Source organism: Notolepis coatsorum (assembly GCF_963971535.1).
Source record: "Notolepis coatsorum genome assembly, chromosome: 12".
NCBI classification, from domain to species: Eukaryota; Metazoa; Chordata; class Actinopteri; order Aulopiformes; family Paralepididae; genus Notolepis; species Notolepis coatsorum.
In genome coordinates, this window is record NC_140176.1 from 44,523,377 (window position 1) to 44,543,255 (window position 19,879).

Here is a 19,879-nt window from a genome sequence, read left to right on the forward strand (position 1 = left end):
AGTCCTAGCTCGTCGCAACACTCTCTCCATCTTGAAATGTCATACCGATATTTAGCCCTTGTTTCACCTCTGTTCTTGTCCAGTAATATCTCTTTGGGTTGTTCACCTGTATTGTGCGCTTGTACGGGGACAGCTTCAGCGACAGGAACCGCGGCAACGGCAATGAATAACTGTCACCGTCACAGAGACCGGTAACATTAGCTCGCTAGCTAGCTAGCTTGTCGAGTTCCTTCCTCACTCTTTGGCGTCTCATCTGGTGTTTCCCCGCATCTCCCTGGAACTTCTAGTGACTCGAGGGGGTAAATGGGATATGACGCCATTGACAGGCGGCCAAATGCTACGCGCGGTTACCTTGATTGAAATTACAGATTGCTCTAGGTTTCAACATTGTTGGAAACATTTGGGATAATGTCAGTACACGACTCGACAAGATATATAACGTGTATAGATATTTTAACGCAGAAATGTTACATATTGTGTCTTTAAGGCAAATGCCTAAAGTATTTTCATTCATGAATCACAAACAAAGCAGGATAAGGGAGCCATTCGGACAAAGCTCAAAAGTACTGGTGTTTTAGTTGCCAAAAGAGACTGAACAAGTAAATGATAGTGCTGGATAATGACACAATTCTCTCTCTGTCTAGAAAAGGTGATTTTTTTTCCAGCATTAGGAGGCTGACCCCTAGAGCTAGATAGGTCAGAAGGTCGGAGGTCGCTCCCCCAGGTGGGGTAGGGTTTCGGTTTAACCGTAGTCTCGTTTACATTTGTGTTGACCCAGACAAATTTCATATGCTTCGCCAAATCCAGTTCAATCAGGTTCAAGAGATTTCAATGTGTGTGTGTGTGTGTGTGTGTGTGTGTGTGTGTGTGTGTGTGTCTGTGTGTGTGTGTTGGATTCAAGTGCTTGATTAAAAAGCCTATTTTCCTGAGTCCAAAGGGATCTAGTTATTATTAATGACTAAAGTAGCTGAATCATCAGTCTGTAACCAAGCCAGCCACACCGTCCATCCTGTTAGCCTGCGTGATCCATGCTTGTAGAAAGACCACATTACGACATTAACACGCATGCTGACACAAGCTAATTGTCTTTCCCCTCATTGTCGCTTTTATTTCATTTTATTATTTTGATCGTTTTGTGCTCAAGTGTGAGAGATCCTAAAGTGTCAGAGACCGGCTGCTATTCTCCAACACGGTACAATATTATGTTATTTTCAGCAAAAATATGGTATCTCGACAGTATCTTGACGAACGCCAGAGAAAGAACGTCTCCTTCTCACGGTGTGTGTGTGTACGTGCACTATCTCTGCCTCCAAATGAAGCAATTATTTGAAGGCCGTACAAAATCCAATTTATAATGTTTTATATTTATAGTGTTTTATTTATTTATTAGGGGGTGGAAGAACACAAACGACTGTTTATCAACATTATGATTATGATTATGCACTGACAACAAGGCCCTTATACTGTGTTTATGTATTTTTTTTCTTATGTTGGTTTGTTGACATGACAGGCACCTTTTTTGATTTCCGTTACAGTAATCAGCCTTAATTTATAATGTGATAGTCGAGCACAAAACAGCCTCAGGGGGAGAAGAATATGTGTGAATGTGTCTTGTGTGAGTTTGTGTGTGTGAGAGAGAGCGCGGTTGAATGGTTGTCTATGGAACTTGACCATATATGACCCATAAATAGGCTATGTCTCTTACTGTATATAAACCCAGTCACAAGGATAGGTCAAGCGAGGGGGAAATGCTATCACTTATAGTTCTTATCTTTCTTCTCTGATTGATTATTTAACATTATTGAACAGTTCCATCACAATGTTGTTTTATTTTCTCAGCTGCTTGACCGTGGAGACAATCTGAAGCCAATGTACTGTCACAGAATACTTTTGACAATGTAATATCAAGAATTTGGTGTTCAATCTAATCATCTGTATTGATTTGACAAAGACTATGTGACACTAGGTACTAATAGGGATTTGTTTACCCCCCTCCCACACACACACATTGTCATTGTTGATTGGCTAAATAATGTTCCTACCTGACGTTTTTAATAGAGATATGTTTGTGATGGAACTCACATGGTGAAGTAACCGTTCTGTATGATTTCCTTTGAATTTTAGAGGGTACTTCAAAGTAACGATAGTTCTAACTTTATGCCATTAGATCACTTTAGTATGTTTTTTTTTAATGTTTTTTTAACTTGTATTTGAATTGATTGACTTGTCTGTTACATGATTGACTTGTTTATGTTCCTTATATCAACATATCAATATACTACCCCTGGTTTAGCAGGGTGTCAACATAGAAACCAGAATGTTGGATTGTGGTTTAATTGCCAAACTAAAAGACACTTCAACGATCCTGGCAATTCTGAGGCTTGTGGTGTAGTTATATAAAGGAAAATAAAAAAACGTTTAAATGGACATGTGTACATAGATGAATGTTTCCCTATGTAAATGTTAACAAAACAAACAACGAAAAAAACTATCAAATAACATATTAAGCAGATATACATTTTGTAATTAATGTTATTACACTGTTGATGTTATGGCACGTGTATGAAAATCTTATCAGCATTAAAAAAAAATATTTAAAAAGGTTTTATGCCATAATGTAGTTGTGTTTATTTCTATTCGTCCTGCACATGTGTTTCCAATTGGAATATAATTAAAGAGATTACAAGGCCGGCTGCGGGTGTTTAAAGGGCATGTTCCTTCCGCAGAGGCGGGCCCCCGTAATTAGACAGCACTTTTGGCCTCGGCTGAGCCTCGTCACTCCTGCACATGGAGCCTCTGGTGATTCGTCATTCACACATCAATCATCCTCAGAGGAGGCATGTTGACCTCAGTGGCTGGGAACCCAGGGGGGCGGGACAACCCGGGGATGCGGCTGTCCCCTAGACGTAGGTCAGCCTCCCCTTCGGAAGGCCCTCCGCATCGGGCTACGGCCGGTCCTCTGGGCCTGGAGGGCTGCCAAGACCCTTATTAGGCGTTTGATTCTTCAGGGTGGACCCCGAATACCAAACACAAGGCCCGTCTGTCACTTTTGACAAGCGGCATCTGAAATCATGAAAGAACTGTGTGTGTTTAGTACGTTCGCCCATGCGGAGATACCAATTGGATAATTTCAGTGATTACTTGGATATTGCCAACTGGATATCACAATTATAATCGTCTGAACTGTTGGGAAGCCATCTATTGTAAACGTTGCTGATGTGCTAGCATGAGGCTTCTGAAAGTGAATTGGGTCGTTTTTATATTCCACAAAAGACCAAAACCTTACCCCCCCACACACACACACACTCACAGAAAAATGTATTCTGGTTAGGCAGAGAGAAAGAACACGGTGTGAATGAATAGGCGATTGTCTTGGTAAAAATAGACAACAAATCTTATTAAGGCCGATAGAATGGGAGCTTTAGGACCAGATGGGAACAGCTGTTAGCTAGCCTTGAACAAGTCTGAATACCCAGCAGCACCCACAGTGGTAATCTGCCTTACATTGACTCCATTGAATCCAAACACACATAAAACCCCATTGGCAGGAAACTGTTGACGTCTGCTGTTCGCCCTGTGCTAATTTATGCAGGATTATGCTAATTGGCAGAAGCTGCTCTACTAAACCTCACACACACACACAGGAATGTCTCAGGATGACTCATGGGGGCAGCCTGTGGTAACACGTCCTCCCCAACACACGTTTTTCTGTCCTCATATACATCCTCCTTTCATTCAGGGTAAACTCTTGCCTCTCCATACACATTCCTTATCCCTGAGGGATGAATATCCGCCGAGCTTTAGGGCAGGGGTTTTCGAACGAGGAGGAGCTCCTCGATACCGGCATTCCCACCACCTTCAAACATAAACAACGTGTGTCCGGAAAAACACCATCAGCTCACGGGGTTTGTAGAAAACAAAACTTTATTTGAATCCCATGTGACCCCCTCCCCCTCTTCTCTATTTGCCACAAACATTGCACAGTATGAAAGGAAATCACATCGTTGGGCGTTCTGTCACATTAACTATACACGTGGTCCTCTTTTTTTCTCTTTTGTACATAAAAAAGCTCAGTTTGTGTTTTTTTGGTGATTTCTAAACGCCGCCTTTCACCTGGTCGTAAAAAAAAGGGCAAATCGGAGCAGACAGTTTGTAGTGTTAACTTATTATTCCAGTCCCACTGCCCATCGCTATGCCGAGTGAAGGGATCACGGCTCACAACAGTGAACCTGCTACATTGCTTAGCTGAAATGTCCCTCATGGGGAGAAGGTGAATCAAACAATGTACTACAGAGAGGTTCTTTTTTTCCTTTTAAAATATAAAAGTAAAAATAACATAAGAAAGAAAAAAAAACGATACTCTTATCAATGGAAACACATAACATTTTACTACAGTAGTGAATAAGTTCAACGTAGATGCCGAGAGCAAAGTATTTCATTTTAAGACATTGAGATGACCTTCCTCTGCCCTAGTGTGCAAACAAACGAGGCAGACCAATCGCAAACTGATCTCTTGAAATGTAAAACAGGAAACGCACGTGGAATCGACCTAATCCCCTTTTCCGAGATTGATCTTCGGAGGAGCGGAGAATCGTCCTCTCGTTCCTTTTTTTCTAAAAATAATAACATTGTACATATATACATATCTATATAGATATAGATATATATATAAATAAAGGAAAGACGTAAGACAGGCAGCATTTGTCTGACATTTTTGGTCCCCGTGTGCAAATAAGATACACATGTAGATACATACGTATGTTTATGACATTGAAAAAGGAACTAACAGCCAAGGCACCTTGATACAGTTTGTCTTTTCAATAAAAAATAAACAAAACAAAAACATCCTCATCGGTCTGATTGGTATACCAAAAATAGAAATGATCAGGTGTTCCGTGTGGATTTGTTCTCTTCTTCTTTCGTCACAGACAAAAGTCACAAACCGAGAGCGGAGCTTCTCTGTCGTGAAGCGAGTCCCTGGTTCCCTCCTGTTCCCCTCTCTTTATTCTTTTAAGAGACCAGTTTGTTGCTCGCTGTTTGTTTGGCTTGCTGCTGCTGCTCCATCTCCGCAGCCGCCCGCTTGAGGGCCACGTCCACCAAGAGCTGGAAGCCGCTAAAGTCCGTCTGTGTGAGGTCAGGAGGGGTGGGGGGCGGGGTGTTGAAGAGCCCGCTGCGGGGGCTCAGGTTGCCCTCCATGCTGGTGTTGCCCGGGATGATGGTGGTGGTAGTGGTGGTGTTGGGAACCGGCTGGCCGCCCGGCCCGTCCTCCCGGCACCTGAAGGGCCCCGCGTCCTGCGTGGGATGCAGTGGCTCCTCCGCGCGATCAGTGTTCGGGCCCGCCGCGCAGGTGGGGAGCGAAGCGCTGGTGGGGCTGCCCTGCATCGCCGTGGTGACAGTGGTGTGACAGATGACGGACGGGCGGGTGGGCACCGGCCCGGGGGAGAGGGAGGGGGAGGTCGGGGAGGTGGGAGAGGCGGGGGAGGAAGCAGACGGCGACATGGTCTTCCTCAGGAAGTCGGCCATGGCGGGTTCGAAGCTGGAGGGGTGGAGGACCCGCTTGTCGTAGCTCTCCTCCATGCCCGTGGCGGTGCTGCCGTACTTGGGCGACTGGGAGCTGTCGGAGAAGCTGTCCCCGGCCTTGCCGCCCTTCCTGGAGATGGTGAACTGGTTGGGGTCCTTGCCGTCCTTCCGGAGCATCTCCGGGAGAAGCCGCCGCCGAGCGTTGATGAACCAGTTGCACACCTGGCAAAGCAAACAGACAAACATCGATACGGTCAGAGAGCCCAAAGTCACGGTTCATTGACGTTTCACCACTAAGCTTGTGTAACATGACGAAGCAATTCCCTAACACGACATGTCTGAGGGACGGATTCTGTTCAGCTCCCAGCATCAGGTGTGGTTTGCACCTGCTTATCCAACAGCGACCGAGAGAACAAAAAGACTGTTCATTCCAGGTATTTCCTACCAGTGGTAGCTTGCCTGTCTGGTCATAAATTCAGTTTGTGTACACCAACGGTGTTTACCGTTCTTCCCCTTTTGGCAACAAACAAATTAAATCAGATTTCTGAGTAAAAGTTAAGAGTCAGACCTAAAAGTAATGTGTCACTTTCAAACCAAATACAACGAGTTTGAACAAACAAGAGGCTACAAAGTAAATTCATCTTCAAAGAAAAACGTGACTTGGGGAAGGCATTTCAGTTAAACATTCGCATCCACTTGTCTTAATGACTGTAAACAAAGGTTCAACCTAAAGTAATCTCTCCCCTTCCCCTTAGAAAAGGCAGCTCTTTTCTCTGTCCCTCTCTCCCCGTGCTGCAGTCTATTGTTGCTCTGTGGCCCTGCTAGCTAGCGGGAGGGCCTGCGCAGCCCTTACTATGTAAATGACTGTGCATTGTTATCAGACAGCTGGGATGGAGGGAAGGGGCTGGAGGGAGGGAAATTCCTGTCCAGATCCTCCGCCAAGCCTGCAGAGCGGCTCTGCAGTTAGAGTGAGTTTAGTCACCGTGTTGTTTCACAGACAAGAGCGTTGCACCATCAGCCTGACTCGGATGACCTTCCAGTTCATTGTTTTCACGTCTTAAGGACAGGAAACCGTTTCACCAAAATGACATCAGGTCTCCCCCGTTCATTTCCCTCCTTCTGTCAACACTACAACAACAACAACAACAACAACAACAACAACAACAACAACAACAGGACCCTACAGGCAGGAGTAAAAAGGTCCTCGGAACACCCATCTGTCTAGTCTAAGCCGGAGATCTCCCCGTTATGTTGTCGTGTGTCCGTACCTGCAACGTGGAGAGCTGTGTCTGCTTGGACAGGAGGGCTTTCTCCTGTTCCGAGGGGTAGGCGTTGTAGCGGTGCTCATACAGCCAGTCCCTGAGGATCTGGACCGACTCCTTGGGCAGGTTCCCCCTCCGCTTCCTCTTCCCGCTGCTGCCGGTGCTGGATGACAGGTCCAGAGGCGCGTCCACGCCGTCGTCGTCATCAGTCTCGCTCCCCGACAGCATCGTCAAACCTGCGTGCGCACAGCCGTGTGTTAGAAGAAGAGGGGGAGGAGGAGGACGAGGCAGCGCATCGGAACGGGACGGGATGTGGACTATATCCCCCATCACGTCAACCAACCCTCTCCCCGTCAAAGTCTCCCCCACGGCTCTGTTCCAGCCGCCTGCCAAACGCTAGCTGTCTGGGAGGCAGCTGATGTGTCAGAGGCAAGCTGTCAAGTTCAGCCATGTGATTCATACAGGGAGGGAGGGAGGGAGGGAGGGAGGGAGGGAGGGAGAGAGGAGGAGGGAGAGTGGGGGCATAAGGGGTGCGGGGGACGTCACAAAGGCTGATCCGACTCTGTGTGTCAGTTATAAAACCTGCCCTGACAAATACTAGCTGAGGTCTATTGTGTAGAAGACCAAGCTACACACCTTTCATGTTTAGATGAGGAGAGAATGACAACTGGAACAGTCATGGGCATGGCACAAAGGGGGAATTTCCTATTCAACAGCTGCACTCTTGTTTTTATTTAGGCTCATATTTCTCATCAAGACGAAACATGATGACACAAAAGGATTGCTGTCATCATTCAGTTTGATACTATAACATGACTTAACCGGGTGTTACTACCATAATATGCCTAACTTGGTAGTTTTGAGGGTATTATAAACGAACGTGGATGTCATGACATAAATGTATAGATGTAGCAGTACTGTCTATCTGTATGTCATGTATGTCATATATGTTATGATGAATTGAAAATGGGGGACCCTGATGTAAACCAGACGAAAGTCTTTCTCTGGTCTGCATCCCCTTAACAATGTGTGTATTGAGCTGTACTGTATTGTACCCATTCTGCAATCTGTTAATACAGTTTTCAATCAATCAAGATTTTGGCAGCAGTGATGCAAAGAAAAGTGGGTTTATTAAAAAGCTTTTTTTTTTTTTTTTTTTTTAAGTCACATATACTAGGCTCATAAGTAGGCCACTATGACTGGTGTGCCCTGGGGCAAAGCTGCTGGGAACAGAACCAGAAAGCAGAGTCCAGCAGCAGCTATAACAGGATGAGGTAACTACTGGGGGGAGGGGGAGGGGAAACCTGTTGCAAATCAGCGTCTCCAGACTAAACAAAAGAATCTTGGCTGCATGGCTCTTTCAGTCCCATTTCAAAAGTTGCTGCAAAAGTTACAGAAAACCATTACAACTTAACCCCCCCGTTGTATAAACGTTCAGACGAAATGGACATTTTGAGGCCACCAGGGCGACGTTTTGGCGAGTTTTAACAACTTGTAAAGGAGTTCTATTGTGTGGCGCACGAGGTCCGAGACTGTAAGTAGAGAAGCGAGAGCCTCGCCGAGTGAAAGAGAAACACAACAACTTTACAAACCAGGAGGAACATTATAGCAACACAGTGAAACATTATAATAACGACTGCGATGTGTTTGTTTGGATGATTCTCGGGTTGGATATATAATCAATGTAGCGACTGAAATGTAGGCGACGCTCTCACGATACACAATAGTCGTCAATCTGATTACTGTTTTTATAGTCTACTCTACTGTTTATTAAAATCGGAGGTTTCTAGTTAATAACCCCTTTGACACATGAATAACGGCAGCCCACACTACGATATAATAAACCCAAGTTTTCAACCGTTTAAAGTAAAGTTCGCCTAATTATAAAACATGTGTGATAAATTAACAAACACGCTATCGGTTTTTATACATCACACATGTTGTATGATTAGGTTTTTAGGTTGAAACGTTGAGGTTTCCACACGACAGGGGAACAATAGTGAGTTCTGACAGCCCGCCAGCAGCACATGGAGAAAGAAGCTGTTCTGTCTGCAGCAGCGGAGACAAAAGACTGCTGCATGGTTCTCGTTGTGAGGAAACCGTTGTGTCGCTATCATCTCCACTCTCATGTTGTTGTTGTTGTTGTTGTTGATCGTTTCTGCACAGATCAGCACATGTCGAGCCAACATAAACATACCCCTCTTTGTCTTCATCTCAGTCCAAAATCCCCCTTTTCTCCACGCCACGGAGCGAAGCGCAGTAGGCAATGTTCTTCTTGTGTTACACAGTCCTTGCAGTTTTTTCCCTCCCAATATTCCAAAACGTGCCTCTCCGAAATAGTCCAAATTGTCGTTTAAAAAAAAGAAACCCCTTTCTTTTCCTTTTCGGAATTTGTCGTCGTGTTTTGTTTCTTTGTTGTGAGCGACTTTAGGGCACCTGAGATCTGTGCGCTTTACTTGGCCAAAGGCTTTCTCGCTGAGTGTGTTTGATGGTGGAACTGGATGACAGCTCTCTTTGACAGCTGCGTGACTCAACGCTCCAAGATCCTCCCACTGTGGAGGAGAGATCTGTGACATCAGCACGGTGTACACACTGACATGGAGACATCTCGGTTCTCTCACCGTGCCATAACTACTGCAACAAGCTCACAACGCCACTTATTATATCATGCATATAATATTATGCAACTATATGCAAGCGTAAAAATCAACAGTATGTATATTTCTCTCCCACCCACCCACCCCCTCCTAATGTACAGTCTCCTCCCCATACTCTCTGTCAGGGTCTAACAGTAGCCTACTGTATATTTGCATATCATATATGTCACAAATGTAACAGTACTATATACCTGTATGTCATGTATGTCCCTATGCCATAAATGTCATGTATGTTGTGTGTATGTCATAAATGTCACTATGAATTGAAAATGGGGGACCCTGATGTAAACAAGACAAACGTCTTTCTCTGGTCTGCATCCCCTTAACAATTGTGTGTATTGAGCTGTACTGTATTGTACCCATTCTGCAATCTGTTAAATAAAGTTTTCAATCAATCAATCAACAGCTATTAGTTTGCGATCAAGGACATTTAGACCCTATTATGTCCTATAAACGGGATAGACTCGATGTCTGTTTTTAACATGGAGAATAGAATAGAATAGAAGTACTTTATTAATCCAGAGGGAAATTCAGCACCACAGATCGCTCACAATAAACATTTAGGTAGTCAGAAATAAGTACACAGTCAATACATTCTAAAATATGTACATTCTAAAATCTAATGTCCTTCTTTAAAAAAAATTTTTATTGATTCGTATGCAAATGTGGTTAATTGTAGCATCGACAAATATATAATTGGTTAATTGTGGTCCTCCTAATGGTAAAGTATAGGCTACTTAGTTTTAGGTTAGGTTTATTTTTTTTATTCTAGACAGGCTAATTTAGTTTTTAGCTGATGGTCGAACACTGTTTAGTAGCACAGCAGGTCACTAACAAAAAAGACAACGGTTGGGTGAGCGGATAGATCAGTGCTCATTTGTATGCGATGCACAGCGTTGCGACAGCTGCTGGAGCAGCCTCGTTTCATGCATTTGCTGTAGACTTTGTTTTTTTCCTCCTCAAAGTCTAATGTCTCCCCCATGCGTGTACTTCTTGTACTTATTAGAATGCCATGCGAGTAGGCCTAAAATGAGGTCCTCGGGTGCTCTCTGGTGGCCGTAATAGTCTACTGCATGGCTACTTATAACCACTACGATTTGATTGATTGATTGATTGAAAACTTTATTAACAGATTGCAGAATGGGTACAGTACAGCTCAATACATACAATTGTTAAGGGGATGCAGACCAGAGAAAGACTTTCGTCTTGTTTACATCAGGGTCCCCCATTCACATATCCGAGGACTTGACATGGACCACACACATTGACAGTGTTGTGAAGAAGGCACGACAACGCCTCTACTTCCTCAGGCGCCTAAGGAAGTTCCAAGTCAGTCAGAAGATCCTTAGGAACTTCTACTCATGTACAATAGAGAGCATCCTGACTAGCAACATCACCTCCTGGTTTGGGAATAGCACCGCACAAGACCGTAGCAGACTACAAAGAGTGACACGTTCAGCCGAATGCACAATTGGAGGGGGGCTTCCCACCCTCCAGAACATTTACAACAAGCGGTGCAAGGGGAAGGCTAAGAGAATCATCAAGGACTTCAGCCAATTGAACAACTGCCTCTTTGAACTGCTGCGGTCAGGCAAGCGATACCGGAGTCTTAAGGCGAGCACAGAAAGACTCAGAAGAAGCTTCTATCCCCAGGCCATCAGGCTGCTAAACGAACAATAAACACTATGCAACAACCATCAAATGCACACAGCACACACACCCACACGCACACACTCACTTAAACAAACAACACACTGCAGCACCCACTCTCCACACTTTAGATCACACAAACACACTTTATATTTATTGATAAAGGATTTGCACTACAACTCGTACACCTACTGTAAATTGTACCTAAATTGCACCTCATCCCATTTCTGCCTTGCACTATATAGTATTGTATATTAGTACACTGCATAGTATTGTATATTATATGGTAACTCAGTTACGTCTATTCTGCATCGAACATTGTACATATGTCTATACTGAACACTGTGACCTAATTTTTTTACTTCTAATTTACATGCTATACTATGTTATTTTATTTCATACTTATCTTGTCTTGCACAGTCTCTGGAGCGTAACAGTAAGAAGCATTTTGTATAAAAGTATTCTGTACTTCTGTATGACAACTATTAAAGAAACTTGAACTTGAAACTTTCAATTCATCATAACATATACACACGACATACAGATAGACAGTACTGCTACATCTATACATTTATGACATACCAGATTTGCAAATACAGTACTGTTTGTGATACAAAAAGTGTCCAGAAAAGAGTATATACATTTGACGTAGAAACTGTACATTTGAGGAGGTTGGGTAGGTGGGGTGGGGTTGGGGGGGGGGACTGTACATTGGAGGTGGGGGACAGGGGGGTTGGGTAGGGGGTGGGTGGGGGACACTGTACACTGTACATTGGAATACTGACAAAGCCATACTTGGTCATTTACTGTACAACTGGGTTAGGACATTTGTGGGGGCCAGTTTCGAATTGCAGTCTCCCGTAGGTGTTCTTTGAGAGTGTTTTTGAAAGTGGGTAGTGATTCACATTCCTTTACAGCTTTGGGTAGGGCGTTCCACATTGATGTGGCATAATTGCGAAACGTGTTTAGTCCCTTGTTTGTGCCGAATCTGGGTTTAACATGATTTGTGGAGCTCCCTCTGGTGTTGTGATCGTGGTATTCACTGACCTTTGGGAAGTATTTTGACATGTACATGGGTACCTTGGTCGTGTAGTGTATCTTGTAGACCAGGCCCATTGCAAGTTGCTGTACTCTGTCGTCTACTCTCCTAGGTTGTCAATAATAATCATACTATTACGAGGGAGGGAGGTAGATTAGATACATTACATACATTGTTGTTAAAATATGTTTCAATTCTGACAGTTGAGTGTTTGGTCAGTAACATGGGTCTCCCAGTCCCTCCGCTCTGCAGTAAACAGAAAATAAATGTTCTGGTATCCCTTCCCACTTTATCCAATTGGGAGAGAGAACCCTAGATATTTAGTATCCATTTCAAGAAACCAAGAAATCCATTTCAAGAAAAAATAAGTTTGGCATCCAACCAGAGTGCTAATGTAACAGTGTAAAGTCACTTTGGTCACTTTACAAAAGGAAAGGTCACTTTAAGAATAGTATAGTATAACTTGAGATTGTATATTGTATAGCAGTGTACATAAAAACCCAGTGCCTCATCCGTAGCGTATACCACAGGACCTAGCATGTCCTACCATGCTCTGTAAATAACTCATGTACATATACCGATATGCCCTACTTTGTTTACTTGTTTTATTGCACAATGTCGTTCTATTGGGTTCTATTATATATTACTATTGTATTATGCACATCGTTGCGGGCAAGACCCCGGCCCCCGCATTTCATTGTATACTTGTATGCCGTGACAAATAAAACTCTTGACTTAAAGTGCAACATCTTTTTACTTTATTATCTTTTTTAAGATTCTTTATTTTAGCATTCAAGTTTTTTCAATATTTTGAATACTAGTCTATTGTGATGTGTGAAAGAAGGGAGGACTAGCCAAGTTGGTTAAACGTGTCTGTTTAACTGTGCATATGACAAATAAATATCTTGAATCTTGAATTAATAGTAATATACAATGTACAGGTCATTAAACTGGGCATAACATATATAAATGAGTATAGTGCTAATCAGATGTATGTACAGAGTTGTAGTATTATTCTGTACAGTGATACAGGTATAGAGACACTATGGTAGTCTATTTGTATGTATTAAATGTAGCTTACTTTATATCAAGTAATACTAAATAATAGCCACTGTAGTCATCGAATGCCTGACTGACACGTAGTGACAAATGGTGAAGGTTTGAAATGGAGATCCGGTGAAGTGATAGCTATATTAAGCTCTGACACTGTTACCCCAGGCAACAAGAAGTTGTCATGATGTCATGCTCCATAAATTACACGTTCACATAATTTACGGAACATGTCTAGCCTATAGGTAACTAATGACTGGATGTCATTCAGTAGGTATTCAATAATCACATGTTGTAGCTAAATGGTGTACAGAATCATATAAGATATAAACATATTAATAGTTCAAGTTTAAAGTTCAAGTTGTTTTATTTGTCACATATATGTACATTACAGTGAAATGATTGGTTCTGACTGAGCCCCCTGAGATTATGCTTCATACAGTAACAAGTAACAATAATAAGGCCAAACACTATACAAAATATACAATATACAAACTTAAAGTACAACCTAAAGTACAACGTGAAGTACAAAATGCAAACAATAAAGTACAAATGCTCACTTTTTAAAATGCAAAAATGTAAGGATGAGGAATAACCCATTAGTAAGTCAATACATTGTTTCTGAGGGAATGTGTTTTGGAAAGCTTTACGCATACCGGTGCAACGACGCCACCCCGACGCGACCGGTAAATTTGAGTGTCGGACCTGTGTGACACATCAAATCATTCCGTGTTGAATTACCTCTCACCGCGATCCACCGCCTGAGAGGCGAGAGTCAAGTTACACTTGAACGTCTAAAATTAGGGAAGCGCTGCAACTCCAATGACGCAAGACGACTAAAAATCGACCGTCGACTCCACGCTGTGACAACAGGAACAGATTCACATCCATGGTAACCGGTAACGTCCCCTACAACTCTGCCCGCTATTGATGACATGGTGTATTTTTAGATCTTGTTGTCATATCCCCGTAACACCCTGGGCTGTGTGGGGCGTTTAGTATAAAGGAGTCTCTCAACATGAGGCTGTACAATAGCGTCCTGACACACTATCCGCGATATTCTCGCAAAGTTCCAATAACTACAGCAGCAGGCGGACCCGACGACCACTCGACCTCGACTACAGCGAGTTCTTTTGTGGTTCCTAACCCAGATTTCACCCAAGGCACGACCTCGGCGACTAACGGGGATCCGGTAGGAGAAACATCCGCAAACATGCCTGACTTCACGCTGTATGCCACTTCGAAGCCCGTATACTTCAGGTCGACGGTGGAGATCATAGTCCGCCGGCCGGACGGGATCGAGAGGTCGGTACCGGTGCATGTCGTCCAGAAGGAGTCCAGGATCAAACGGTCGTCTCCTGATGTAGTTGTAGAAGATATCGTGAACACGGTGTATACTGACTGTGCTGTCGTCGATCTGATCGAAGACCTGATTGGTCGTTTGGGCAACAGAACAGATGTTTTCGTGGACCATCCCAACACGATTGACAACAACTCGTACAAGAGCAGGGACATCAATGGATACAGACTTGGAGAATGCGAGAAGATGGTGGTGGAGGATGAAGCCCCAGCCTCTGCGAAGAATTCCTCCAAAAGTGACTGTTTGAATTCAACACACAGCCCAGAAACAACGGAGCCCCTGTCTAGCAGGGCAGGTGAAGGTAGAGGACGTGTGGATGGCAACGACCATCTAGGCGGTGGCCAGGAGGACATTCCATCAGATCAGGTGTTTGAGCTCCGTGTCCTGCAGGAGTCTTCTTCTTCTCCGCACGGAGGGTCAGAGCAGAGAGACATCAGTGACAAAGTGACTCGGTACCTGGCCGAGGTGGAGAAGCAGGACAAGTACCTCCAGGGGAGGCACAAGTACAGGTTCCACATCATCCCGGACGGAAACTGTCTGTACAGAGCCGTGTCCAAAGCCACTTACGGCGAGCAGACCCGACACGAGGAGCTGAGGGAACAGACCATGCACCACATAGCCGACCACTTGGACGAGTTCAACCCCATCATCGAGGGGGACGTCGGGGAGTTTCTAATCAACGCGGCACAGGACGGCGCCTGGGCCGGTTACCCTGAGCTGCTGGCCATGAGCCAGATGCTGAGGGTCAACATCTACCTGACGACTGGCGGGAGCTCGGAGAGCCCCACCGTGTCCACCATGGTGCACTACCTCGGCGAGGAGGACACCTCCAAGCCGGCCATCTGGCTAAGTTGGCTGAGCAACGGCCACTACGACGTGCTGCTGGACAGGTGTCTTCCCAACCCGGAGTACGAGGACTGGTGCCGCCACTCGCAGATCCAGAGGAAGCGCGACGAGGAGCTGGCCAAGTCGATGGCGGCTTCCCTGTCCAAAATGTACACTGAGCAAAATGGGCTTATGTGAAAGATTTGAATTAGAATAAAAGTGTGGACATGTGTATATAGTTCAAGTTCAAGTTTTGTTTGATTTGTCACAGATATAATGTACATTACAGTGAAATGCTTGGTTCTATATGAGCCCCCTGAGATTGTGCTTCACACAGTAAAAAGTAAAAACAATAAAGGCCAAACACTACAAAATATACAATAGACAAACTAAAGAACAATGTACAGAGTACAAAATAGTACAGTGTTAAACGGTCATTTGCACTTTGATTGTGTGATTTCTATATGCCTTAAATTATTTTTTATAAGTTTTGTATTGTTAGGAACGAGGAAGTGCAGTGCACAGAAATGTTGTTTGTTTGCTCTTTGTTCATAAGCGGATGCAGAAATGGTTGGCAGTTGTCCCATGGGAGTGCTTTTCTAAGAGTTTGTGGGCCTATGTTTTTGATTGTGTGTTGATTGAGTGAAGTTTATATTCCTTTGCTTGCAGCTGATATCTGAGCACTTATTTATTTTCCTTATTGGTTATTTTTCTATATGCCTATGCTTTGTGGGCTTCCGACAAATATTTTGAAATAAACCTTTGAAAGAACACTGCATTGTAATCATACTTTATAATTGAGCCAACTACACAATTACAATCTTAACCTCTCTCTCTCTCTCTCTCTCTCTCCCTTATAGCTTAGTTTAATAAGTGTATATTCGAGAAAATAAAGCTTGATATATTTATATCCCATTTTTCGCATAGATCCAGAGGCAGGCTAATAACATTATGACCTAAGGAAAAAGTGTATGGGTGAAAACAAATCAAATGAACACAACTGGAGGCAAGATCAACGTCGAGGACCGCTTCCTCCAGGAGAACGATTATTGAAGATGAAAAACATGAAATCGAGTGTCTCTTGACAGCCTTATTACTCCCGTTTGTTCTATACTGTTTGACCACAAGATGGCGTAGTAGACCCTAATTTGTACTCAGACATATTCTCGAAAATGTCAGTAGCATAATTTGAAACGGCTCGTTTGAATAGCCTACACGTGACAGTGCATTAGGTCTACTGTGTTTCTTCTTGTGATATTAGGCTTTAGGGATTTGATAGCATATTCTGGTTGATTTACGGGGTCGCCTACTTTGATCTATCTACCCATGTGTGCAGTTTCAAAAACATTTATAATATCCTAAGTTTTAGAAAGTTTGTTAATTCATTTTGAGAGTTGTCCTATATCATATACTTTGGTATATTATTGAGCTGAAATGTATAATATATATTTTTATATATTTATATATATATATATATATATATATATATATATATATATATATATATATATATATATATATATATATATATATATATACGCAGATGGGTGATCATATGAGAGGTTAAATTGCGATGACGTAACTCTGCAGTCATGTGTACATCGAAAATAAGTAAGTTTATTTTTTATGCAGGGGGGGGGGGGTCCAGTGCCTCACCCTATCCCGGCGTGGATGGACCACGTTACAGACTATAGGCTCAGAAGCGCACTGGCAGGTGAGACTGGACGGAGAGGATCAGCTACCGCAGTACTGTCCTCCAGTGTCCCGCTCCGCTGCGACCGGCACTGGTACAGAGTGAGGAGAGAGAGAGAGGGAGAGAGAGAGAGAGAGGGAGAGAGAGAGAGGGAGAGGGGGAAACTCAATGACACACTCTCCCCACGGTACTCGGAAACGATCCCGCGGGTCATCGCACGGACACGACACGGTCAGCCGAGGCAATAGCTCCATCGTCGGAAGTTTGCTGGATACTTTGAAACAACCGAGAGAGCAGCGCTGCAGTCGTGGTTCTGACCTGAGGACGAGCCGAACATCATGTCGGGACACCGGGTGCAGTTCGCAGACCTTCCACCCAGCGAGCGCAAAGGAAGTCCCAAACTGCACAGTAAGGAATAACATTTACAGTTGTTGGCCTTTTCTCCTGACCTTGGAGAGAGTTTTTGATTATTATTAGCCATAAGACACAATAATTGGCTGTCATAGATAGTTTGCCCGATTTAGTTGACTGCTACCATCTAATGCCTAAGCTAAGATTCATTTAGGAAGGTATGAATATTTTGCACTTTTTTGTTCACTTTGGGGAAACCTTTAGTTTGAATGAAGCTGTTTTAAAACACTGTATGAATATCACTAAAGCATTGACATTTGTCAACAAGAGACATGTTTTTCTTGTATTTTACACATATAAGTATGCTGTAACCATGCCTAAGTTGCTCAATTAGGTATCACCCCTGTCTGATCCTGTGCTTTAGTGCAGCGCATAGGGGACAGTTGTGCCTCATGCCTATGCACTGGATGAATGCTCCCTCTGCTAAGTACAATAATTAGGATTTACCGGATACAAAATAAGCGTTTTGCTTGATATTCGGTTATGTGAAAGGTTTCTCACCCCGTGATTCACAAGGAACTCTGAAGGGAATCGTTTTCCCATCTTTGAGAAAACGTCATTTTCTGTCATCGGTGTGGCTGATCTAGTGCCTCTCTTGTCTCTGCCAAAGCTATGGAAACAGGTGCAGGGAGAGCAGACAGCTTTGTCCTAAGTGTATGTGTTCACAGCCCCCCAGGTTGGGACAGCCCCCCCCCCCCCCCCCCCTGCACTACTTCAATGTTTCCATACACTGAGATTTGGTTGTCAGGTACGCGGTACAGCCCACTCAAACAGCGCTCAGCAGGCAGACCCAGATGATGCTTGCCATACCATATGTTGCCTTATGTTCCTCACGCATGGCCTCTGCGTGAGAGGCTGCGTTGACCCCCACACCTGTGATCCCCTTCGCATGCGAGCCGGCACTGCGAGTCCTCTCTGCCACATACTTACGCTGTCAGCTAGTCACCACTTGATAAAACAGATTGTTTGGGAGTGTCTGTCTGTTGCTCTTGCTGTGTATTGACATGCTACTGTTCATTGGTGACAGTGTGGGTGTGTGTGTGGGTGTGTGTGCCATGCATGTGTAATACACTGTTGTGACTTGTTCCCAAAGTCAACCAACGAACAAGATTCTTGTACCGGATCTCCTCTCTGGTAAACAAGAATACCCTGAAGACTCTGGCAGGAGCACTCATTCAAGGTTACTACGTCGACTATGCTTGCACCTCATGGTACCAAAGCACCTCAAAGGCACTAAAAACAAGATTACAAACATCACAAAACAAACTGGTCAGACTACTGCGTGACCTTACTCCTAAAACCCACCTCACCCCTGCCCACTTTGACAACCTAGGATGGCTTAGAGTAGACGACAGAGTACAGCGACTTGCCTGGTCTACAAGATACACTACACCACTAAGGTACCCATGTACATGTCAAAATACTTCCCAAAGGTCAGTGAATACCACAACCACAACACCAGAGGGAGTTCCACAAATCATGTGCAACCCAGATTTGGCTCAAACAAGGGACTAAACACATTTTGCAATTATGCCACATCAATGTGGAACGCCCTACCCGCAGCCGTAAAAAAATGTGAATCCCTACCCACCTTCAAAACCACTCTCAAAGAGCACCTAGGGGCGGCTGCAATTCGAAACTGGCCCCCGTAAATGTCCGAACTCCCTCCCACCCACCCACCCCCTCCTAATGTACATTTCCCTCCCCCTCGTATCGTATGTATATATTTACTGTTAGGATCTCTGTTTAACAGTACTGTATATTTGCATATCTTGTATGTCACAAATGTAACAGTACTGTATATCTGTCTGTCATGTATAAATGTCATGATTAGATTAGATTAGATGATTAGATTAGATTTTTATATCTGTATAAATCTGAATTGAAAATGGGAGACCCTGATGTAAACAAGATGAAAGTCTTTCTCTGGTCTGCATCCCCTTAACAATTGTGTGTATTGAGTTGTACTGTATTGTACCCATTCTGCAATCTGTTAATTAAAGTTTTCAATCAATCAATCAATCAAAACTTGCATGTATGAGAATATTTGTGCCAGCAGGTGTGTGTGTGTGTGTGTGTGTGTGTGTGTGTGTGTGTGTGTGTGTGTGTGTGTGTGTGTGTGTGTGTTTTAACTTTATATCCTTGTAAGGACCAGATGTCCCCATGAGGACAGAAAGGTTGGGAACATCCTTTAAAGTGAGGATATTTTGCTCTACCTAAGGTAAGGGGGTCAGCTAGAGGAATGAATATAGTCAATAGAATGTAGTAAACAGTCCTTGAAGAGTGTATACGTGTGTGTGTGTGTGTGTGTGTGTGTGTGTGTGTGTGTGTGTGTTCCCATGTTCACACAGTGGCAGCAGGTTGGAAAGTGCTGAGGTTGTGTGCTCCTCGCCCGGCCGGGGCAGCGCTGCT

General features: G+C 43.9%; 2 protein-coding genes across 2 annotated transcripts; one reads left to right on the forward strand and one right to left on the reverse strand.

Moving 5' to 3' along the window:
• Positions 1 to 3,940: 3,940 nt before the first annotated feature.
• On the reverse strand, positions 3,941 to 9,261 carry tgif1 (TGFB-induced factor homeobox 1). The gene is made up of 3 exons (XM_084326032.1): positions 8,980 to 9,261; positions 6,789 to 7,018; positions 3,941 to 5,742 (listed from the first exon to the last, which is right to left on the reverse strand). Exons 1-3 carry the CDS (start codon positions 8,993 to 8,995, stop codon positions 5,011 to 5,013), a joined length of 978 nt encoding a protein of 325 aa, XP_084182158.1. The 5' UTR covers positions 8,996 to 9,261; the 3' UTR covers positions 3,941 to 5,010.
• A 4,819-nt stretch (positions 9,262 to 14,080) lies between these two features.
• On the forward strand, positions 14,081 to 16,075 carry otud1 (OTU deubiquitinase 1). Its single transcript, XM_084325599.1, has one exon. The coding sequence runs from the start codon at positions 14,197 to 14,199 to the stop codon at positions 15,559 to 15,561; it is 1,365 nt and encodes a 454-aa protein (XP_084181725.1). The 5' UTR covers positions 14,081 to 14,196; the 3' UTR covers positions 15,562 to 16,075.
• The last annotated feature ends 3,804 nt before the right edge of the window (positions 16,076 to 19,879 follow it).

Excerpts from the sequence above, each read along its gene's own strand:
- tgif1 (XM_084326032.1), bottom strand. Across the intron at positions 5,743-6,788 it reads CACAGCTCTCCACGTTGCAG|GTGTGCAACTGGTTCATCAA; the intron begins GTACGGACACAC and ends TTGCTTTGCCAG.
- otud1 (XM_084325599.1), top strand. The coding sequence starts at position 14,197 with ATGAGGCTGTACAATAGCGTCCTGACACACTATCCGCGATATTCTCGC.